This window comes from Mesocricetus auratus, unplaced genomic scaffold, assembly GCF_017639785.1.
Source record: "Mesocricetus auratus isolate SY011 unplaced genomic scaffold, BCM_Maur_2.0 Super-Scaffold_100023, whole genome shotgun sequence".
NCBI classification, from domain to species: Eukaryota; Metazoa; Chordata; class Mammalia; order Rodentia; family Cricetidae; genus Mesocricetus; species Mesocricetus auratus.
This window is the reverse complement of record NW_024429204.1, coordinates 21,080,806-21,100,877: the sequence shown is the minus strand read 5'-3', so window position 1 is coordinate 21,100,877 and position 20,072 is coordinate 21,080,806. Positions and strand designations below refer to the sequence as shown.

The 20,072-nt window shown below is 43.0% G+C and overlaps 1 protein-coding gene across 2 annotated transcripts in view; it reads left to right on the top strand.

Moving 5' to 3' along the window:
• The window catches only part of Tmem65 (transmembrane protein 65), a 39,683-nt gene that overhangs the window by 2,384 nt on the left and 17,227 nt on the right, over positions 1 to 20,072 (top strand). Inside the window, exon 2 of one of the 2 annotated variants that reach the window (XM_040730310.1) lies at positions 13,779 to 13,859. The exons of the other annotated variant lie outside the window; for it this stretch is intronic. Coding sequence (XP_040586244.1) covers positions 13,779 to 13,859 — 81 coding nt within the window. The remainder of the gene's footprint in view (positions 1 to 13,778; positions 13,860 to 20,072) is intronic. 2 annotated transcript variants of the gene reach the window in all.

The following is a 20,072-nucleotide window of genomic DNA, read 5'->3' as shown; positions in this document are numbered from 1 at the left end:
CAGGCAGTGTATGAGGTAGGAGTACCACATTTTCTAGGGAAGATAGTATTTTTAAATCTGACGTGGTTTTAGGTTTCCTTGAACTCACCTAAAAATTCAACTCCATGGGGGTCATTAGCATCGATAAAGCCTAGTGATCTAAGTTGTTTGAGGAAGCCACTGGTAACTTCAATGTGTTTGTTGTGGAGTAAAGGGTAAATATATAGGAAACAATTTGGTGGTTTAGTGCCCCTGTTTATAAGCTTAGGGCTTGAAAGTTTGGTGAGCTATTTTTGTTGACTGTTGACTAAATCGTCGCCTTTTGAGTTAGGTGACAGTGCTGCTGCCTTAATCTGTGGCATGCCTCGGGCTCACATACAGTTGTCATCACCAGTCCATGTAGTTATGGGGCTGCCTAGACGGCTTAGTAACTTACCTTGCTCATCAGCCGTGAGGGATCTCACTGCAAAGGGAATAGGTGCAGCTTATGCATACTGTTGCTGGAGCCAATGTTTCCTTTTTTTCAAATGAAAACCTCTCAAGTTTTTCTTTAGTTACCTTTTTTCAGTGTTTCTTAATTTTTAACTATGTTTTAACCACGAATTTTTGTGTGTGAGTGTGACACTGCATGCTTTTGGAGGCCAGAGGACAATGTAGGAGTCATCCAGTCTTTCCTCCCAGTATGCTGGTCTGGGAGATCAAACTCAGGAACTTAGGCCTGGTGGCACTAGTGAGCCATCTCACGTGTCTTCCTAATGTTTTAAAATGCCAACTGATGCACGCTAAATATGTCAGTACTAACTGCCCTCGTTGTGAAAGGGCTGTTCCTTGCTATAGAAAGCTTGTGTGCCCTTGGAAGGTGCTTAGATCATCCAAGGAAGCAGTCTGGCTTTGATGAAACATTATGGAAAGAAGAAAAAGTCATCTTTGCTTTGAGATGGGTCCTGAGATCTGCTGAAATTTGGTGCTGGGTCCTTATCTGTCTTATGTGTCTATCAGTAGGCATGTGGTATAATTTGTGACAAGATAACTGTCCAGAATCAGTTTATAGCCAGTGAGGCAGTCTTTGCGGGATCACTTATCTCAGTGAGTTAGGTTGTTTCAATTTTAAAATTACAAACTGATTTTCTTCCCAATTTGAAGAAACAGTTGCTCTCCTACCTGTGCAACTTGCTTTCCCTTCCAGAAGCAGGCTGCATTCCATGGACAGGCTGACTTTTGTTATAAGCAGAACTGACAAGCTGACGTTATTGCAGTTGCCTTTATCGTTTGCCAAGATTTTTAAAGCAATATCTTCTTCCTCATTTTTGCAACTAATATTTCTGTTTATAATTACTTTAAAAACCTCTAAAAGTGTATTTTGCTTTTGAAACGAGGTAGTTGACATTGTATTAGTTGTTATCTGGTGCTATAAAACAAATTATATCAAAGCACAGACACGTAGAGCAAGCCTCCCACAGTTTCAGTGTTCTGGAATCCTGGAGTCACTTATTTGGGTATTTCTTATTTGTAGTCTTTCATGATGTGGAAATCAGGTTTCTGGCTTTCTGAGGTCTTGGCTGGGGCTGGAGAGTTCCCAGCAGGACTCACTCACATGGCTGGCAGTGCCCCTCTTTGTTATATGGATCTTTCTGTAGGGCTGATAGCTCTCAAGACAGAGCTCCCGGAGGGCTGGGGCGGTAGAGGAGGACGGTGTGTGCTCAGGGAAGGAATGAGGTCTGGAAGCCAGCTTTGTAGTGCAGGAGATCGGAGCCACTGCAGTCATGGTGGAGGCTGAGCGCCATCCTTACTGAGGTGTAATGAACAAGTTACTGTAGAGTTATGTAAGACCAGGCCTGGCTTTGGGAGAGAGATCGTAAGATGAGATTTGAAAAAAGCCTCTTAGGGAATACTATTGCTAAATGTATTCAAAAGTTTAAAATGTATATTTTTTTGTATGACAAATGCCAAGTTGACATTCGATACCATGGTCAAGTAGGTGTTTTTCCTAAAGTGAGGCTCGCCCATGGCACTCAGGGTGTGCTGACCCCCGTGGTTTCCTCAAGTGGGGCAAATTTGACTGAAATTTGTGGGAGGGAGGGACTGTGTCCATGCCTTACTCTAAAAAGACACTTCAGGGTGAATAGTGCAGTTTTCTGCCACAGCAGACTTGTTAGCTTAGAGTTTGTTTCTTTGTATAAACAGTGACTGTGTGCCTTTAAAGTTTGTGTTTACTGCTATGCACTCCATAATACTCATATAATTCTAACCTGTATGTCTTCACACCTCTCCTTTTGTGACTGTTTATTGACAGTAGGCCACGCCCCTCTGTTTGGAGTATTGGCAAGTAGCCTAAAGGACCTTTGACAAAATGAAAGTCTGGCAGCTCTTGGACTTGGACTTCTACTAGAGTCCTTACACATGACCAAGTTTTGTCATGGAGATTGCTCTACTCGGGGTCTCGTACCTTTAAAAAGTCTGACTATTCTCCACAGTCTGTTCCTCGGGATTATATAAGAAACAAGCCTCTGGGAAGGATTGGGATAGTCTCAGTTTTTGCTCAAAGATAATTTTCTATGTCAATTGAGACACATGAATAAAGACATTTCAATGCTTTAGTTAAGATAATAAAAGAGGAATATAGGAGGAATGTCCCCAACATCCATTGTGCTTACAACAACACACTGTTACTGTTCCAAAGTGAGTCTTGAAGGGTGCTGGTCAGCAAGGCCCAGAGCTTCTGGAGTCTCTGGAGAGAATCTGTGACTTTCTTCTTCTAGCTTTTAGCATTCCTTGGCTCTTGGCCTCATCATTGCTTCAGCTGATCCCCCCTTCCCTTTGTAAGAACTCTTGTGACTACATTTAGTTTTCAATTAGCAATTATTATGCCCTGGACAAACCTCATTGCATATGCCACTTTACAAAGCTTTTGACAACATATAGGACCCAATCAGATGATTCAGAATAATCCCATAAGATCTTCTATTACATTTATGAAGTCCCTTTACGATGTAGGCAGTGTATTCAAAGGTTGGAGGATAAGGACGTCTCTGAGGTCCCCCATCCAGCTTCTTACAAACTTGTTATGACCTCATCTGGAAAGCCCACATTGCCTTCTTTGCTCCATGCTGCTTATGATTAAGAAACATGTCACCAGGGCCATCCCAGATTCAAGGAAAGAGAACTTAGTATTTTATGTGAGTGATCCTGCCTAGTAATTGTAGTTCCTTTATATCTGTATATTAAACACATTTTCTGTTGAAGGTTTTATAAGGGTACAGAGCCCCTTTTTGAACATTTGTTCAACATTGTATCACGTGCCAGTACAATGATTCTTTTTAGATTATGAGATGCGCACTGTACCTCGCTTCATCAGGGCTTCTCACTTTCGAGGTGTTGGTGTTTTGGGCTGGGTCACTCTTTGCTGTGGGGGCTGTCTCTCTCATGGGATACTTAGCAGCATTCCTGTTCTCTGCCTGCATCTGCTTCCACTCTCTCCTAGTTGTGTTGGCCAAAAATGTCTCTAACTGTAGCTAAGTGTTTCTTGGATGGTAGAGAGTGTGGAGCCTTGTAGAAAGAGGCATATCAAAAATCTGGCTGAGAGACATCATTTATATGAGACTTTGAAATTGTTTCTTTTGCTGGTCGGGCTGGTCTCCTCTCATCATCCTTGTGTTTGCTGTTAGCCTTTGCCCCTACGACACTTTTTTTATTTCACATGTGCTTGTGTCTTGGTAAGGACAGAGGATAATTCTTGACCTATCTATCAACTTCTCGTCGGTGTGATCAGTCAACTTCACTGATAACTATTTTCCTTGATTGTGTTTTTTCCATTTAACTAAATTCTAAACATTAGAAAGTTAGAAAATACAGCTTTTAAATAAATCAAATCTTACCCTAGTTTAATTTACTGTTTGGTATTTTCTCCTCCTCCTCCTCTTCCTCCTTGTTGCAGTTATGACAAGCAAGTTTTTAATGAACACATTTGTGGGTAGGAAAGTTGGAACACTATAAGGTCAGTGATTTATAGGATCATGATTGGGGTTGCATGGAACTGAAAGAAACTGCATGATCTTGAATGTTCGGTATGACCTGATATCAAGTCATTATTAGTAGAGATTTAGTTTTTCTAAAAATAGTGATGTTTGCATAATCACATTCTTGTCTACTTTCCTGTGGCATGCCTGATTATAAAATCACTGGAACAAACAGGGACCAAATCCCCAAGTGCAGAGTTTATTAGTGTAATATTCAAGTCAGTTGAATTAATTAGTATGTAGCTTTACAGGCTTCTAGCCTTGTCTTTGGCTTATTGCTTTATGCTTTCTTTAAGTTAAGGCACATAATCATGTAGTAAGTAGCTACATGTTAAAATCATCTCTATCTGGTTAATGTGAGTGTCCTGCAGGGAAACCATGAAACATTTATTCACCTGACCTTTGATGTACTGCATTTGAACCTATCCCCTTCTCTGCCTTCGATAAAATGTGAGAATGTGTACAGCATGCCTTCCACTAAATGCCAGAGTGCTTCTGTGCTGTATTTAGGTACCGTGGTTTTCTGTGCGGCTACTTCTGTTTGCAGACATACCAGTCATTACACCAAATGCGTGCAGAGCACAGCTGTTTTGGTGGCATCTTTTTAGACTGTGTAGAGAGTGAAGTATGTTGGCTTAGCCTGCTCTCCAGCTTCCCCCAGGGCACTCACACATTCTTCTCTGTCTCATTCATCCCTGGTGGCTCTTCCCTGGTCTGTGAGGAGGTGTGCTTCTTGGCACTTCTGCTACTGTTTCTAATGTGTGTTGTCCTCCTATTTGTTACTATTCCACGGTGCTTATCGCTTATTTTTCTTTAATTAATAAGACGAAACCTTATATCTCTCCACCCCCTCCCCAAAGTGTACTCTTCATGGACCAATACCCATTTGTCCCTCCAGCCAATCGGTGGCATCCATCATGCGGTTATAGATCCAGCCTCAGCTGTCTCACTGAGGGCCTTTCTTGAGAGTGCTATGGCTGGATTATCATTGCTCTAAATACCCAGAAAGTACTTGTCTGGGGCATTGCTTTTCATGAATCTTTAAGCTGCTAGAACTTAGGTTAGAATGATGTTCTTGGCTTAGTTCAGATTTCCTGTTTCCTGTCTGAATTTCAGGATAGACTATTTAGCATGTTTAAAAAAAATCGAATTTGAAAGTCTGGAATTTTGTTATGTAACTTGTGAATTTTTGCTGTGTATTATTGCCGTAGGGACTGCTATTGTAAGCACATCTTCACGGCTGCTGTATGTAGGTTATTTAGTGGATACTGGACACACTGAACTGAATTTTCATATACTTACCTTGTTTACTGTTCCTGGAAGATGCTATCTTTATTTTTAGATTAAGAAACAGAGGCTGAGTACTTCGCACAAGCTCTTTCATTCTGCATGTCGTGTTTGAGTTATAACCCTGTGCTGGCTGACTTTAACCCTCAGGCAGGTCTTATTCTTCCTTTTTGAATATTTGTACTGGGACAAATAGCCAAATAGCCAAAACCCAGAACTCCCCAGTGTTATCTTTTCTGTGTGTTTGCTTGCGTTTTTGAGGTAGGGTTGCCCCATGCTCACTGTTTTCCGGCCTCGTAAGTGTTGGCATTGTAGGCCTGCATTACTAGCTGGTAACATATCTTAGTCTGTTTTCTGTTTGCACAAATACATTGTCAATATATATTAGCAAACATGGCATCATTACTTTGTCAATAAGGGACCTCAGTGTGCAGCATAGCTAATAAGATAGTGTAAAAGTCTGGAAAAGTCAGGAAACCAGTGTTTGAGTTGCGTTCATAGTTTTCTGTATATTGTATGCTTGTGAGGTAATTATGGAGACCTAGTCAGGTGTGTGGACACTGGAGTTCAGACTGAATGAGTGGAATGAATGGAGAAGCACCTAGGAAGTTGTTCTGAGACTCACCAGTGCTTGCTGGATGGGGAGAGGAAGAAAAGCAGAGTTAGATGGCTGTGAATGTGTAGAGAGATGGAAAAACTGCAGTAATGTGTTCTGGAAGCTAAGCAACGAAGAGAGTATTTCAGATGAGTGGATGACCTGGCATTCAAGGTGGCGAGAGGGCATGTGGATGGGGCGTTCTCTGGCTTTGGGAAGAGAAGGGAACAGTGTCTCTTTCAGGAGTTTATGATGGACACATGGGGACCAGCCAGATTTAGTTGGCTGAAAAGGAAACACAGATAAGGAAGGGTTTAACTTTGTAAAGGGAACCTGGGGTACAGAAGGGAGCAATGGGGCTACATTTTCCCTGATCTCTGTGCTCATAGGTTAGTCTGAACTTAAAGGACATGTTAGTTGTTAATATGCTCATTTCCACAGGTGCTCCCTGAGTAGGAGTCGAGTTCATCACAGTCATAATTCCCACCTAGTGAATTCAGATAGCTTGTCTTTCTCTGTCTCTACCTCATTCTGACCCCAATTTATTTGAAAATTGCATATTCTTCTTGTACTATACTTCAAAACACAAGTTTGTGGTAGGATGATTTTAACATTCTTTCTGTAACCAGCAACAAAAGTGACCTTGTAGGCAGCTGTCTAGAGTGTCATCTACCATTCCTGTAATCTCAGAAATCTACTGTGTGCTTTCTATAGGATTGAAGGAAACCAACAAGTAGTTACAGTTTTTCGTTATGAAAAGCTTAAATTTCACATGCACACAAACCAGACTCTTCCGGCAGCACTCTGTAGAAAACGTGTGGCTGTTTAGCAGGTGGGATCTGTTCTTGGTGAGTTTATAGGCAGAGTGGAATTTGTCAGCATTTACATTTGCACCAAAATGCAGAAAGAGTGAGCAGTGTCTAGTTTGCGTTTAGATAAATTATCAGCTATGAACAGTGCAAACTCAGAAACTGTGTAAAAGTAAATTTGGGGTATCAGGTGGTCTTATGGCTGGGAGACATGAATTCAGATAGTTTTGGGTCTGTGTTCCTAAGAAGATGGGGACAGTGGGAATAGTGTCTTGAATTTGAGCCCAGGTCCTTCAAGCCGTGTTTGTTGGCCTTGAGTGGCAGTCAGACCCAGGTGCAGTGGAGTTGCTCTATACTATATGGGTGAGCACTTCTAGAGCACTTCGGGCTCATGGTGTGTAGTTGGGCAGAAACCCTCAAGAAGCTGCAGGCAGAATCCCCCAGTGTAAGCATGTCCTAGCGTCTCTGTACTCCGATTAGCCTTCACACTGACTTTCCCTGCTCTTCATCTATTCTAGCTGGACGCTTTTAATGGTGTACGGTTGCGTCTATCCCAGGTAAACAACTGCTGATGTCTCTCCCCTCTGCCCTTGTCGTCTCCCCACAAGGTTCCAGTTGCTTGCCCTTTGACTACAGTTCTCTGCGGGTCTGAAATAAGCTTTAGACGTGAATTGACTTTGGTTTCGTTTTATTATGAAGCTGGATAATGTTCCTTGTAGTTCTCTGTATTGCAGTGGAAAGTAGACTTGGTTTAGCAATGTTTACTATGCACACATTACCTGAAAATAGGATATAAATGAAGAGTCTATCTCAGTAGGGTTAAAGGCTTTATGTGTCCTCATGAGTTCCCAGGGTTTCCATGCTGTACAGGTTCAGGAACTGTATTTTAAATGACAAAGGTTTGAGCTTTTTTTTTTTTTTTTGGTTTTTCGAGACAGGGTTTCTCTGTATTGTTTTCGAGGCTGTCGGTCCAGCCTGGCCTCGAACTCACAGAGATCCGCCTGCCTCTGCCTCCCGAGTGCTGGGATTAAAGGCGTGCGCCACCACCACCCGGCTAGGTTTGAGCTTTTTGTTCACTAAGATAGCAGAAGATTGAAACCATTCAGATATTAGATGTGGGTACATTTGAGTTGAGTAATATAAGCAGATGTGGTGCATTTTGTAAAATGGTAGAATTTTGTATTTGCACATGTGAATGATCTTATATTTAAAAATATATTATCCTAGATTTTTTTCCTCTGCTCCAAAGGGGCTTGCTTCTTGAAGACATTAGAAAAAATGTGACTTGTTAACATGGTTTTTATAGCTACATAGCAATCATCTTTGAGAAATGAATATTGTATAACAGGTGCCACAAAATGATGCCGTGCCCAATGCCACATTTGCATTGTTGTAGTGAACATATGAGACAGGAAATTTTAAATAAAACTTACTAGCCTAGTTGTTGAGTCTCTGCAGCTGCCTCTTGGCTGCATTCCTTCATGGTGCAGAGAGCAGCATGGGCTCTGTGACAGCCATTAGGAGCTGGATAGAGGTACAAGAGGCACAGTCTGCAAACAGGAAGGAAGGCAGGGCAGGGGCAGGAGGAGGATGTGCATGAGAGACAGACAGACAGACCCTGGATCTCATAGATTTCCATTATCCCTTCCTAGGGCGTATTCCCAATGACCTAAGAGCCACTCTCCTTGTAGAGGTTCTGTCACCCCAGCAGTGCTACCTGGGGACCAGTGTACCTGTAGGGATCAGTCAGACCACACTGAAGTCATTGCCGTGATGAGCCGCATAAACTGTGCTGCTCCAGAATACAAATTGCCTGGTGAGAGCATTACTGTTTAAATACACTCGGTGATGCTTACACAGCTGAAACTTCCTGACAACCCTTTTCTTAGATCTGTCCCTATTAAGCGATGCATGGCTGGATTACTTTTTGTTCATTTTATTTCCTGTTGTTGCCAAGGAAGTATTTCCTCAGGGATTATGCCTCCAGGCAGAGATCATTTTCATTGCTTTTGAGAAACGCTGTTCTCCTCCTGTGCCGTCTTTGATTACTTAGAATTTTTTGGTTCTCTCTCACAATTACAGACTTCCAAGTATCGTTCAATAGACATTTTTCCTTCCCTGAATCACTGGAAATTGAATTCCTGGGATGAAGCCCTATTGTCTCAGTGATAGGTGACAGTTCCTTGGGAAGCAGTCAGTGAGACAAAGATTAACAGGCAAGAAGCATATCGGGTACTGTTGCTGCAGTCCTTACCTCAGGAGAGAAAGGAGGACCCAGGCCTGGTTTGGTCAGGGAAGGAAATCAAGTTGTGGTATAGTCTGAGGAGAAGGCTCAGCTGCCTCTGTGGGCAGTCCTGGAGTTGGGATGGCCCTCCTTCCTTGTCCTGAGGTGGTTGAGAGTCCTTGTTTCACTAATGTGAAGAGGGGCTGCTGACTGTAGACTGCTCTGGGACGTCTAGAACCTTGGTGAGGCTGCATTCTCCAGGCCTGCGTCCACCCCCCACCCCCCCCCCCCCCCGCCCCATGAGATAGCCCCTGCCGAGAGCCATCTCTTAGAAGGACATCAGGCAGCTGCGGACTATATTGTACAACCCAGAGTTCACTGTGCTCACAGTACTTTGGTGTGTACTTCCTACAGACAAGGGCACTTTCCTGGAGGAGAGGATGCATTGGAGAAGGGTTAACCAAGACTAGGGATGTGTGAAGAAATCTTATGAGACCCTACTAGTTAGTAAACTAAAAGTATATTAAAGGTAAAAAGGGGCATTTGAACAGAGGTAACACGACATAAGTAAACAGTGCTGTGTACTGGTCATCTTCTGAGTTCGTGCCCAGGGAGGCCCCAGGGTCATCCGTACAGTAGCGGCTATTGCTACTGTTCTGTTTTGTTACCCATCACAACTAGACTGCGTGACCCCGTCACTGAAGATACCACATTGACTGTAGGAATTGAACTGATCAGAAAACTCTGTCTCCCTGCTGGCTGGCTTTCCTAGTGCTAGAAGGTGCTGTGCAGGCTGCTGGGGGTGTGCAGGGAAGAGGGGAGACGTCTTTGGTCTTATTGCGTGCTGCAATACTGACCTGCCAGTCAAGATGTGCCTGCTGATACAAGAGAGGCAAGACAGTTTATGGGGTAACCAACTACTCTCTTGATTGGATTTGAGGCCTACGCCACAGGATTGAAGTCATGCATGGCATTGAAAATCCAGGTCTGGAGAAGGCATAGGCCCAAGGGGAGAACCTATTGATATTGTTTTGCTAAGTGATCTTGTTGTCAACCTTCTTTCTAAATATTTATTTTTATATGTGCTGCTCCCAGCTGTAGTCAGAGAAGCTTCTTTCTCTGTCAGGTAATGACTGGTTAAATGCAGATGTACATAGCTGTTCAAAGTGCTGGGAGAGTTCAAATCGTGACAGTTGATGGGAGTCTATAGGGAATAAGTGGCCGAGTTGTTGGCAGTCGTTGGGACGTCTGTTGTAGCAAGGCTCAGGGCAGAAGAATGAGTAGAAAGAGTGTAGTAGTCAGAGGATGGGGAGCAGTGACTCCTGTTATTCTTAATGTAGATGTTTTCTAGTCACTGATACCAGTGGTGATAATTTGTTTATGATCCAACAAAGGTTTCCTGAAGACGAGAGTGCAAAGCTAGTCACAGCCATAGAAGCCAGGCCATGACGGCCACACCTTTAATCCCAGCAGGCACAGAGGCCAGACAGTGGTGGTGTTACACACCTTAAATCCCAGAGCTCAACAGACAGAGGCAGATGATCTTTGTGAGTTCAAGGCCACCCAGGGCTACTATGAGAGTGAAGCGGTGTAAAAGAGGAACTGAGCTCACAAAGGTGATCCCAGCATTTGGGATGACACCCCTATAATCCCAGCACTAGGGAGGTGGAGACATGAGTACAGTTGGGTGAGAGAGGAATATAAGGTGGGAGGAGACAGGAACTCATTGCAGTGTGAGGATGCAGTCAATATGAGGATGCAGTGTGAGGTTGCAGTGTGATGAGGCAGTCAATGTGAGGATGCAGCCAGTGTGAGGATGCAGTGTAAGGATGCAGTCAGTGTGAGGATGCAGTCAATGTGAGGATGCAGTGTGAGGATGCAGTCAGTGTGAGGACGCAGTCAGTGTGAGGATGCAGTCAGTGTGAGGATGCAGTCAGTGTGAGGATGCAGTCAGTGTGAGGATGCAGTCAGTGTGAGGATTCAGTGTGAGGATGCAGTCAGTGTGAGGATGCAGTCAGTGTGAGGATGCAGTCAGTGTGAGGATGCAGTCAGTGTGAGGATGCAGTGTGAGGATGCAGTGTGAGGATGCAGTCAGTGTGAGGATGCAGTCAGTGTGAGGATGCAGTCAGTGTGAGGATGCAGTGTGAGGATGCAGTCAGTGTGAGGATGCAGTAGGTGTAAGGATGCAGTAGGTGTGAGGATGCAGTGTGAGTATGCAGTGTGAGGATGCAGTCAGTGTGAGGATGCAGTCAGTGTGAGGATGCAGTCAGTGTGAGGATGCAGTGTGAGTATGCAGTGTGAGGATGCAGTCAGTGTGAGGATGCAGTCAATGTGAGGATGCAGTGTGAGTATGCAGTGAGCGAGTATGCAGTGAGTGTGAGTATGCAGTGAGTGTGAGTATGCAGTGAGTGTGAGGATGCAGTGAGTGTGAGGATGCAGTGAGTGTGAGGATGCAGTCAGTGTGAGGATGCAGTGTGAGGATGCAGTCAGTGTGAGGATGCAGTCAGTGTGAGGACGCAGTCAGTGTGAGGATGCAGTCAGTGTGAGGATGCAGTCAGTGTGAGGATGCAGTGTGAGGATGCAGTCAGTGTGAGGATGCAGTCAGTGTGAGGACGCAGTCAGTGTGAGGATGCAGTCAGTGTGAGGATGCAGTGTGAGGATGCAGTAGGTGTGAGGATGCAGTCAGTGTGAGGATGCAGTGTGAGGATGCAGTCAGTGTGAGGATGCAGTCAGTGTGAGGATGCAGTGTGAGGATGCAGTGCAGTCTGAGGACAGGATCGCCCCTTTGGTCTGAGCATTGGTAGAGGTGAGAACTCTCTGGTGACTTGATTGCTTTGCTTCTCTGGTCTTTAGCTTGAGCCCTGATGTCTGTCTCTGGGTTTTTACTATTCTTCCTACAGATCCCGCTTGTCCCCACCTTCACCACCGCTTCCTGTGCAAGTGATCTTTCACTTTATTCCGGGCACTGACACCCAGTGCCTGCATACCTCTTCCACTCTCTCACGTGGGTTTCAGTATCTGGCCCCAGACTGACCCCTGACCCCTCCTGTGCATTTAACCCACACCCTGCTTTAGCAGGGAAGCCTGCTGTGCGTCACCCCACCCTCCTCACCTTTTGCATGAATGCCTTCCGACTCAGTGTCCTCTCTTACTGTTGGACTACGTTTTGTGGAAAGAGATGACTCCCTGCTCCTATCCCATTTGCTTAAAGTTCACAGTGCTTTAAGGCTGAGCCCAAAGCCTTGCTCTTCTGGAAGGCTGTTCTCTGTCAGGAGATAGTTCTTCCTGCTGGAAGGTCAATTCATGCATTACTGCTCTCTACTTCCTGTGTCTGATTTTACACTCTGCCAGCTCTGTGGCTATGACTCTTGGATATCAGGGACAATTTTCTCTGAGGTTTTTTTTTTAGATGACCCTTAAGGTTTCATTTTGTTTTTCAGTCATAAGTGGAAAGGCAGATTGAAAAAAACTTTCTAGTCAATCTGTGGTAAAATTCCTTATTTTTAAATGCAAGGTTTAACAGATGAACTTGCTTCATCATCAGTTAGTAAACCCTGGGGTGATGGTTAAATGCTAGTAAAATTGAAGACTTCAGAAAGAAAACATGGAACTTCTAAGGAAAATAATTCTTATTTTGCATATGTAAAATCTATTTTTCATTTGCATAGGCTGTTTCTGCTTTATATGATTCCCAGGACTCAAATGATGATGCTTTAGTTAAATAACATCGGTCTCCAACAACGGGGCTCCAGTTTTATTTGTTTATTAACTTTGAATAATTGTGTGAAGTACAAACTTCTCTACAAATTTTGTTGAGGTCCTCAATTCACAAATCACGCTGTAAACACAGATGTGTGGGATGATGGTGACCAGTCTCATGACAGTGTGTTCCAACTTGGTTACTGTGTCCGTTCTTCACTGTCAGGCAGAAAAGCATGCAATTGTGTTTCCTTCTTGTCTCCTAGTGATAGACTCCTGGAACATTTTACAGAGTGGATAGTCAACATGGTTGCACATGACTATAATTGTAACTCCTTGGGACATGAGGCAAGAGGGTTATTTAAACTCAGGAGTTTAAGCCACCCTGGGGCAGTGCACTGCAACCCCATCTCAACCATCAACCAAAGGAATGAGGGAATTAACAAGGAATTGACGGGGAATGAACATGGCGTATCAAAGAAATGAAAAGTGTGAACGGAGTGTGAGAGCACATTTCTAATCCCAGGCCAGCTGTGACAGTGAGGCCTGTCTTAGGGAGGAGGGAGAGAGGGAGGAGGGACAGGAAGCAGTGTGACAGCCAGAGGCCTGAGACCAGGGTGATGGCATTTTGACAAAGGTTCAGTCACGCCTGGTCATAGTGTCACGTGATAGGAGTTGTCTTCTAGCTTCCACACAGGTGCACCTGCCCCTCTCCCCCTTTTCCTTTTTCTATTTTAAGACAAGTTTCTCTAAGCTCAGGCTGCCCTGGCACTTACTGTGTGGTCCAGGCTGGCCTTAACTCTTGGTCCTCCTGTCTCTGTGTCCTTAGTGCTGGGGTTATAGACATGTTCTACTACTCCTGGGTCGTGGGGGTGGGGGGATAAATCTTCAAGGTCACAGAACAATTTAAAGTTTTCCTATGGTTGTTGCTATAACATCAGGGCCTCACCCACTAGGCAAGTGCTGTCCTTTGGAGCTGCACCTAGTCCCGTGAGCTATTATGTATGACAATATCATTTAATTCTGCACTGCCAGTTTACAGCACCATGCGTAGGAAGGACTGCCTATATGCGAGCGTATAGCACTTTAAAATTCTAATGTATTTTATTTTTGCACACATTGTAATAACTTCATTGCTTGATTGCATTCTGATTTTAGAATATTTTTAGCGTGCAGATTTCCTAAACCCGAGATGGTCATTGTGAAGCGTGCGAAGGAGGTGTCATCAGGAGAGACCCCTGATAGTTTTGGTACAGTACAATCTGACACTGTTGTTTTGCGGATGTTTATCACAAATAACAAGGCATCTGTTTGACAGGGCTTCTTGCTTGTTCAAATAAAATGCTTAAAAACTTTTTCTTGCATTAATATTTTAGATTGTCATCATAATGTTTCCGTTACCTAACCCTGGCCTGTGGATGTGAGTGAGTAATAACTGCATGCTTAACTAACTAAAGGGTTACATTTGTGACGGCGAGAAAATAACAGTTCCATAAAGAGGTGGAGACAAGGCTTTACTAGTTCAAAGCCACCCTGGGCTACAAAATGAGACCTATCTTAGTGCTTTCCCCATACATAGGCATGCTTCTCTTGAGTAGTCTGTAAGTGTATATAAGTTCACGGGAAAGCCAGAAGTGAAAGGCTGACTTGTTGTGTTTTAGACCTGGTAACTATACAATTGCTTATAATAGTAACGGTGAAACTGTGTGAATTGTGTTTATGCTTGAAGTTCACACAGAGAAAAATAGTTTAAAATTGATATTCTCTACCCTGATTTCAATTTCATAGTCTATTTAACATTTAATGTTAACTCGTTAACATTTAGCAGTGCCCAAGAGTGCATTACAGGATGTGGAAAGGTATCTTAATGATTTTGTGGCTTTATGGGTTAAAGACGTTTTGTAAGGCTAAGGATTAAATACTACTCAGTATTTGTCAAAGACAAAAACTGAGTTGTCAGAGCTTCAGAGAAATATAGAGGCACAGCTTGTGTGTACACAGTGTTTGCACTCACATTGACATGTTAGTTCCTTGTCTGTGAAGCCCTCCACTTTATTCTACTTTGCTAACTCTAATGGCAATGTAAAAAAGTAAGCAGGTAAGCACACACATTGAATGCTAGTGTCTTTTGAGGAACAGTTTTGGTTTTGAATGATTCTGGAGGTTGTTTCCAATGTGGGCATAAAGAAAGGCTATGTTCCCAAGCTGACAGACGGCACTCACCCCCAGCAGGACTGGGCTACCGAGTGGGAACTGAGCTAATAGTAAGGGTTTACATGGTACTCCGCTCCTGAAACTCAGTCTCTAGTTATGCCCCTGGTCATTATACCTCTGCAAACATTTAGATAGCTCCCCCAGAAACCACCAGTATGCAGTAAAGGAGGAGAACACAAGTGAATCTTCGAGTGCAGAGACCTAAACCTCTTGTTTGTGCACTGTGAAAATGTTTGTGTTCAGGGTTTGGCGTCAGTTCATTGTCAGGGCGGACGTCTGCACCAGGCCCTGCGGAGTTTTAGTTCAGTGTGATTTCAGGACAGCAGATCTGTTCAGGGCTAGAGATGGAGATTGGCCCTAGACTGAAGCCTGCAGAGATCTTAATGTGGGCCTCTCCCCATTCATGTCGTGTTTTATTTGGTGATCATGGTGAGTCATACGGCTTTTTATTTCCCTTTTCATGATGAGTGGCAGTGAGGTGTATCAGATTTATCATTTCTTTTAAATTGCAGATGCTTGAGAATTACATGGAGAGAGATTATATCTTAGGAGAGGGAAAGCCGCTTGAAGAGGATAGTGGTATCTAATTGAAGTTTTCTTCCTTGTTTGAAGTACAAATGCATGGCCAATGTCTTTGTTACATATTTGCATTCTGTTATTTTTTAACTGTTCTTATTTTTCTGTTGGAGGTTTATTAAATCAAAGGGAATTTGAACCTAGAGTCTAGGTTGTAGACCAGCTAGCTGTACAGCATGATTAAGTCATCATCTCTGTGGCTCCATCTTCACATCCTCAGAGCACAGAATTCTGTCCACACTTCCGGGTGGCCATGCTCCTTGCTTTTAGATGGGATAGTTCTCAGTTGTGATGGACTCTTCGGTATTGGTAAAAAGTTTAGAATCCCTGATGATAGTAGCATTTCCCATTGTTTTAATCATATTCTAAATACCCGTGCATGTGCTTCTGGGGGAAGCAGCATCCCACTGAGAACCACGAGCTTTACTTCAGAGAGTCCATTGGCCACTCATTTTTCTGTGAAAGAATCCTTACTTTAGGAATGACAGAAAGAGAAAAGGGTAGTAATCACCTGAAAACAATCTCTGTTTTTTCTGGTTTTATTGTAAAATGAATGTCTTAGGGAGTGGTTGTGTAACCCTACTCGCAGACAGATGTACTATTTGTGGTATTTTACAATAGGTAGATTTTCTAGCTCAGTTTAAGTTTTTCATCTGCAATATACATCCCAATATGATTTTTTTTAAAAAGAAAAAGCTAATGCCCACTGTAAGTAAAAGTAGCAGGATCTGAGTTTTCTTAAAGTCAATTGCTTTACTGTATTAGCCTGCAAAAAGGAAACATTACATGTAATAATTTCCTGTTATTCATAAGCAAAAAGGCAGGGGAGTGTGCATTAAGAAACATCTGTTAACTGTTGCACGTACATAGCTGCGTATGTAAAGGCAACTGTGCACCAAGAGTATGTTTGGTTATCTTAAAAGACAGACACTGTGAAATGAAAGACAGGAGGAAGATAAAGTGATTTTGTCTTTAGTATGGTAACTATTACTTAAGGTAGAGTTGAATAGATCAGTACATTAGTGTCTAGTTGAGCACTGTAACCTTGTCAACACCAGGTCAGCTCTTGTTTTAGCGGCGCTGTCACTGGCCAGGAGCTCCTGGGTACTGGTAGGCTGGGTGCAGTCCAGGCTTGCATTGCCAGTCAGGTTCCCCAGAAGGTTGCGGGCATGTGCAGTTCTGCTAAGCTCTGAGGAGGAGTATCTTTGCTAATATAATACATATCTCACAGTAAACACTTCCAATTGTTAAATAACATTACAGGGCAACATTCAGATACTTTCATGGGTTTAACCCAAAGCATTTAGTTAAAATACGATTTTGAAACCTTTGTACAGAAGAACGTGTTAACTACACTTGACTAGCTCAGTTGAGTTCTTTGTTGTTTCTAAAGAGTGTTCTTTGCTGTTGTTGTTTCTTGCAAGTGTGTTTACCTAGCCATATTGGTGTAGTGTTATAAATCCTTTTTTTGGTGCATGGCTTTTTGTTATCTAATATAACTAGCTAAATTATTTTGCCTGCATCATGGTTTGCAATTTGTACTCTAACGTATTATTGTGAATTTTATCATGCACTTCTGATTTTTCTGTTCCTAAACAGATATTCATTATGCCTAGAGTCTTAGTCTGTTTAAAACGTCAGTTCTGTCTTAGTTCCCCCTCCTGAGTTCCTTAGTAGACTTTGCTGCTGGTTCTCCTCCCTGGGATGAAGGCTGGGTGGACTAGGAAGAGGCCGTGTTCAGAAGGCCAGACACCTATCTGCCCTCAGCCGCTTTGCTATTTAAACTTCCTAAAGATGATTGAAAAAACGTCTCTCCTGATATTTTTAACAGTCATGGCAAACAGACTGAAATAAACAATTTTATTAAGAATTATCTTGTGATGAGAGCACAATACCAAATAGAGTTGGTACTAAGACACTTGGTTTTTTTTTGAAACATCTATCATTTCAAGCTTAGAGTTATATGGTAGAAAGTATGGTTAAGTTTAATGTGGGCTTAACGTTAAAGTAACTATTAGATAATAACGGTTATTGTATGCCTTGGAACTACATTCCTGCTTCCCAGAGCCAGTTGCTGAAAATGTATTTTATAATTCAACAGTGGAAAGTAAAACATGGAAATTGTAGCGGTCTCACATTTCTCTTACTACAGTCCTTTGATTCAGTCTTAAAACATGCCTTGTAGAACGTTTGGAAAAGAAATACACCAACAAGCACAGCTTATTCTAAACATTCTATAAATTTTATTAATATTGATAAAATATGAAAAAGGGGATATTATATAGGTTAAATCTTACAGTAACCTTGGGTTTCTCTTTATTTTGGTTAGAGTCTAATCATTTAAAAAATTGACCACTGGAACTTGAAAATATTTAAATTTCTTTCTTGTATTTCTATTGTGTTGCTATATAAAAAACCAGGAAGATAAATATTGCCTTACCAATAAGGGAAAATAATCTATATATGTTGTAACCACATGTCAAAGACACTATGTTGGCATGGCATGCTCAATCTGTCCCCAGACCCTTGTGTGTGTGTGTGTGTGTGTGTGTGTGTGTATTGTGTGTATTGTATGTGTGTGTGGTATGTATGTATGTATGTCTATGTGGTGTGTGTGTTATGTAGTGTATTGTGTGTGTGTGGTATGTATGTCTATGTGGTGTGTGTGTGGTGTATGTGTGTGGGGTGTGTGTGTGTGTGTGTGTGTGTGTGGTATGTATGTATGCCTATGTGGTGTGTGTGGTATGTGGTGTATGTGTTATGTGGTGTATGTGTGTGTGTGGTATGTTTGTCTATGTGGTGTGTGTGTGGTGTATGTGTGTGGTATGTGTGGTATGTGGTGTATGTATGTGGTGTGTGTGTGTGGTATATGTGTATGTGGTTTGTGTGATATGTGGTGTATGTGTGTGTGTGGGGGGGTATGTATGTATGTTTATGTGGTGTGTGTGTGTGTGTGGAATGTGGTGTATGTGTGTGGGGTGTGTGTGTGGCATGTATGTATGTCTATGTGTGTGTGTGGGTGTGTGTGGTGTATGTGTGTGTGGGTATGTGTATGTATGTTTATGTGGTGTGTGTGTAGTGTGTGTGGTGTGTGTGTGTGGTATGTGGTGTGTGTGTGGAGTGTATGTATGTCTATGTGGTGTATGTGGTGTGTGTGGTGTGTATGTATGTCTATGTGGTGTGTGTGTGGTGTGTATGTATGTCTATGTCGTGTGTGTGGTATGTGGTGTGTATGTATGTCTATGTGGTGTGTGTGGTGTGTGTGTGGTATGTATGTATGTCTGTGGTGTGTGTGTGTGTGGTATGTGTGTGGTATGTATGTATGTCTATGTGGTGTGTGTGGTATGTATGTATGTCTATGTGGTGTGTGTGTGTGTGTGGCGTGTATGTATGTCTATTGGTGTGTGTGTGTGTGGGGTTTCGAGGATGGCTTTGCTTCCTTGAGAGAAAGCAGTGCCTCTGAATCTGTCATTTTTTTCTGTGATAATCCCTTTCCGGTTTCTGAAAGTGAAGCACTAAGCCCCAGGGACTTGTGTCCGCATAGATTCTTAGAGTAGGCTGTCCTTTTTGTGCTTTATCATAGAGAACCATCCACTGCCAAGACAGTAAAGAAGCTCTTTAACTTTCAGCCCTGTTTGCTATGAAAGCTGTTAGTGTTTTTGTTTTTTCTCCTCTCACAGTCGCGTTGGTTGACATTAGGACTGTTTCTCCAGTCTGTTCTTCAAGTGTCCACTGTGAGTGATAGGGCAGACTTTTATCTGCTCCTGCAGTGCAGCTGCGCCTGTGTCCTCCTGCCGTTTCAGGCTTCTCAAAGGCTCTGACCTGAAGCAGCACTCGTATGCCTGCCTCCCTCACGGGCGCCTCCGTTCCTGTAGAGTACAGTGCCACGTGCATTTCCACTGTAATCTGAGTTCTTATGCAAAGGGTACATTTCAGTGTCAGTGGTAAAACACTTTCATCAGAGTCACGGTTCAGCTGTAAGTTATGGGTAGTGTCTCGTGGTGCATCCTGGGGTTGGTGTTATGGGTAGTGTCTCGTGGGTGCCCCCTGGGGTTGAAGCAGATGTGAGCAGTAAAGTGGAAATGTTTGCTTTACGGTGCTTATGTCACACGGTGTCTACAACAGTGCAGGCTCAGGTCAAATATTACTGCCCTCATTCTGGTATATGTCTTTGGATCTTGGCTGTCTGTCTATCTTCTGTCCGTCTGTCTATTGAGATAAGGTTGCTTTACATAGCCCTGGATGGTCTCAAACTCACAGAGATCACCTGCCTCTCTCTGCCTCCTGAGTGCTGGAATTAAAGATGTGTGCCACCATACCTGGTTTTATTTGTTTCTTATTTATTTGAGACAGGCTCTCATTGTGTAGATCTGGCTGGTCTTGTCTGCAGAGATCCTGCTCCCTCACTCACTGAGTGCAGTGCAGGCTTTAAAGGCAGGTTCACTAGATGTCTTTAGGCTGCTGGAAGAGCTTCTTGGACATTTTCCAGTATAGAAAAATAAAAAACCTAATTAACTGGAGTTCAGTTCATTAGAACCTAACCTACAGTTAGTAATTTCCTCTCTCATCGGATGCCACTTTAGATACTGAAGAAAAAAACAACTAAACAATTGGCTGAGAGAGAATTCAAAGTAAACTCTTTAGGACATAACCAAGGGGTTCTGGAACCTTAG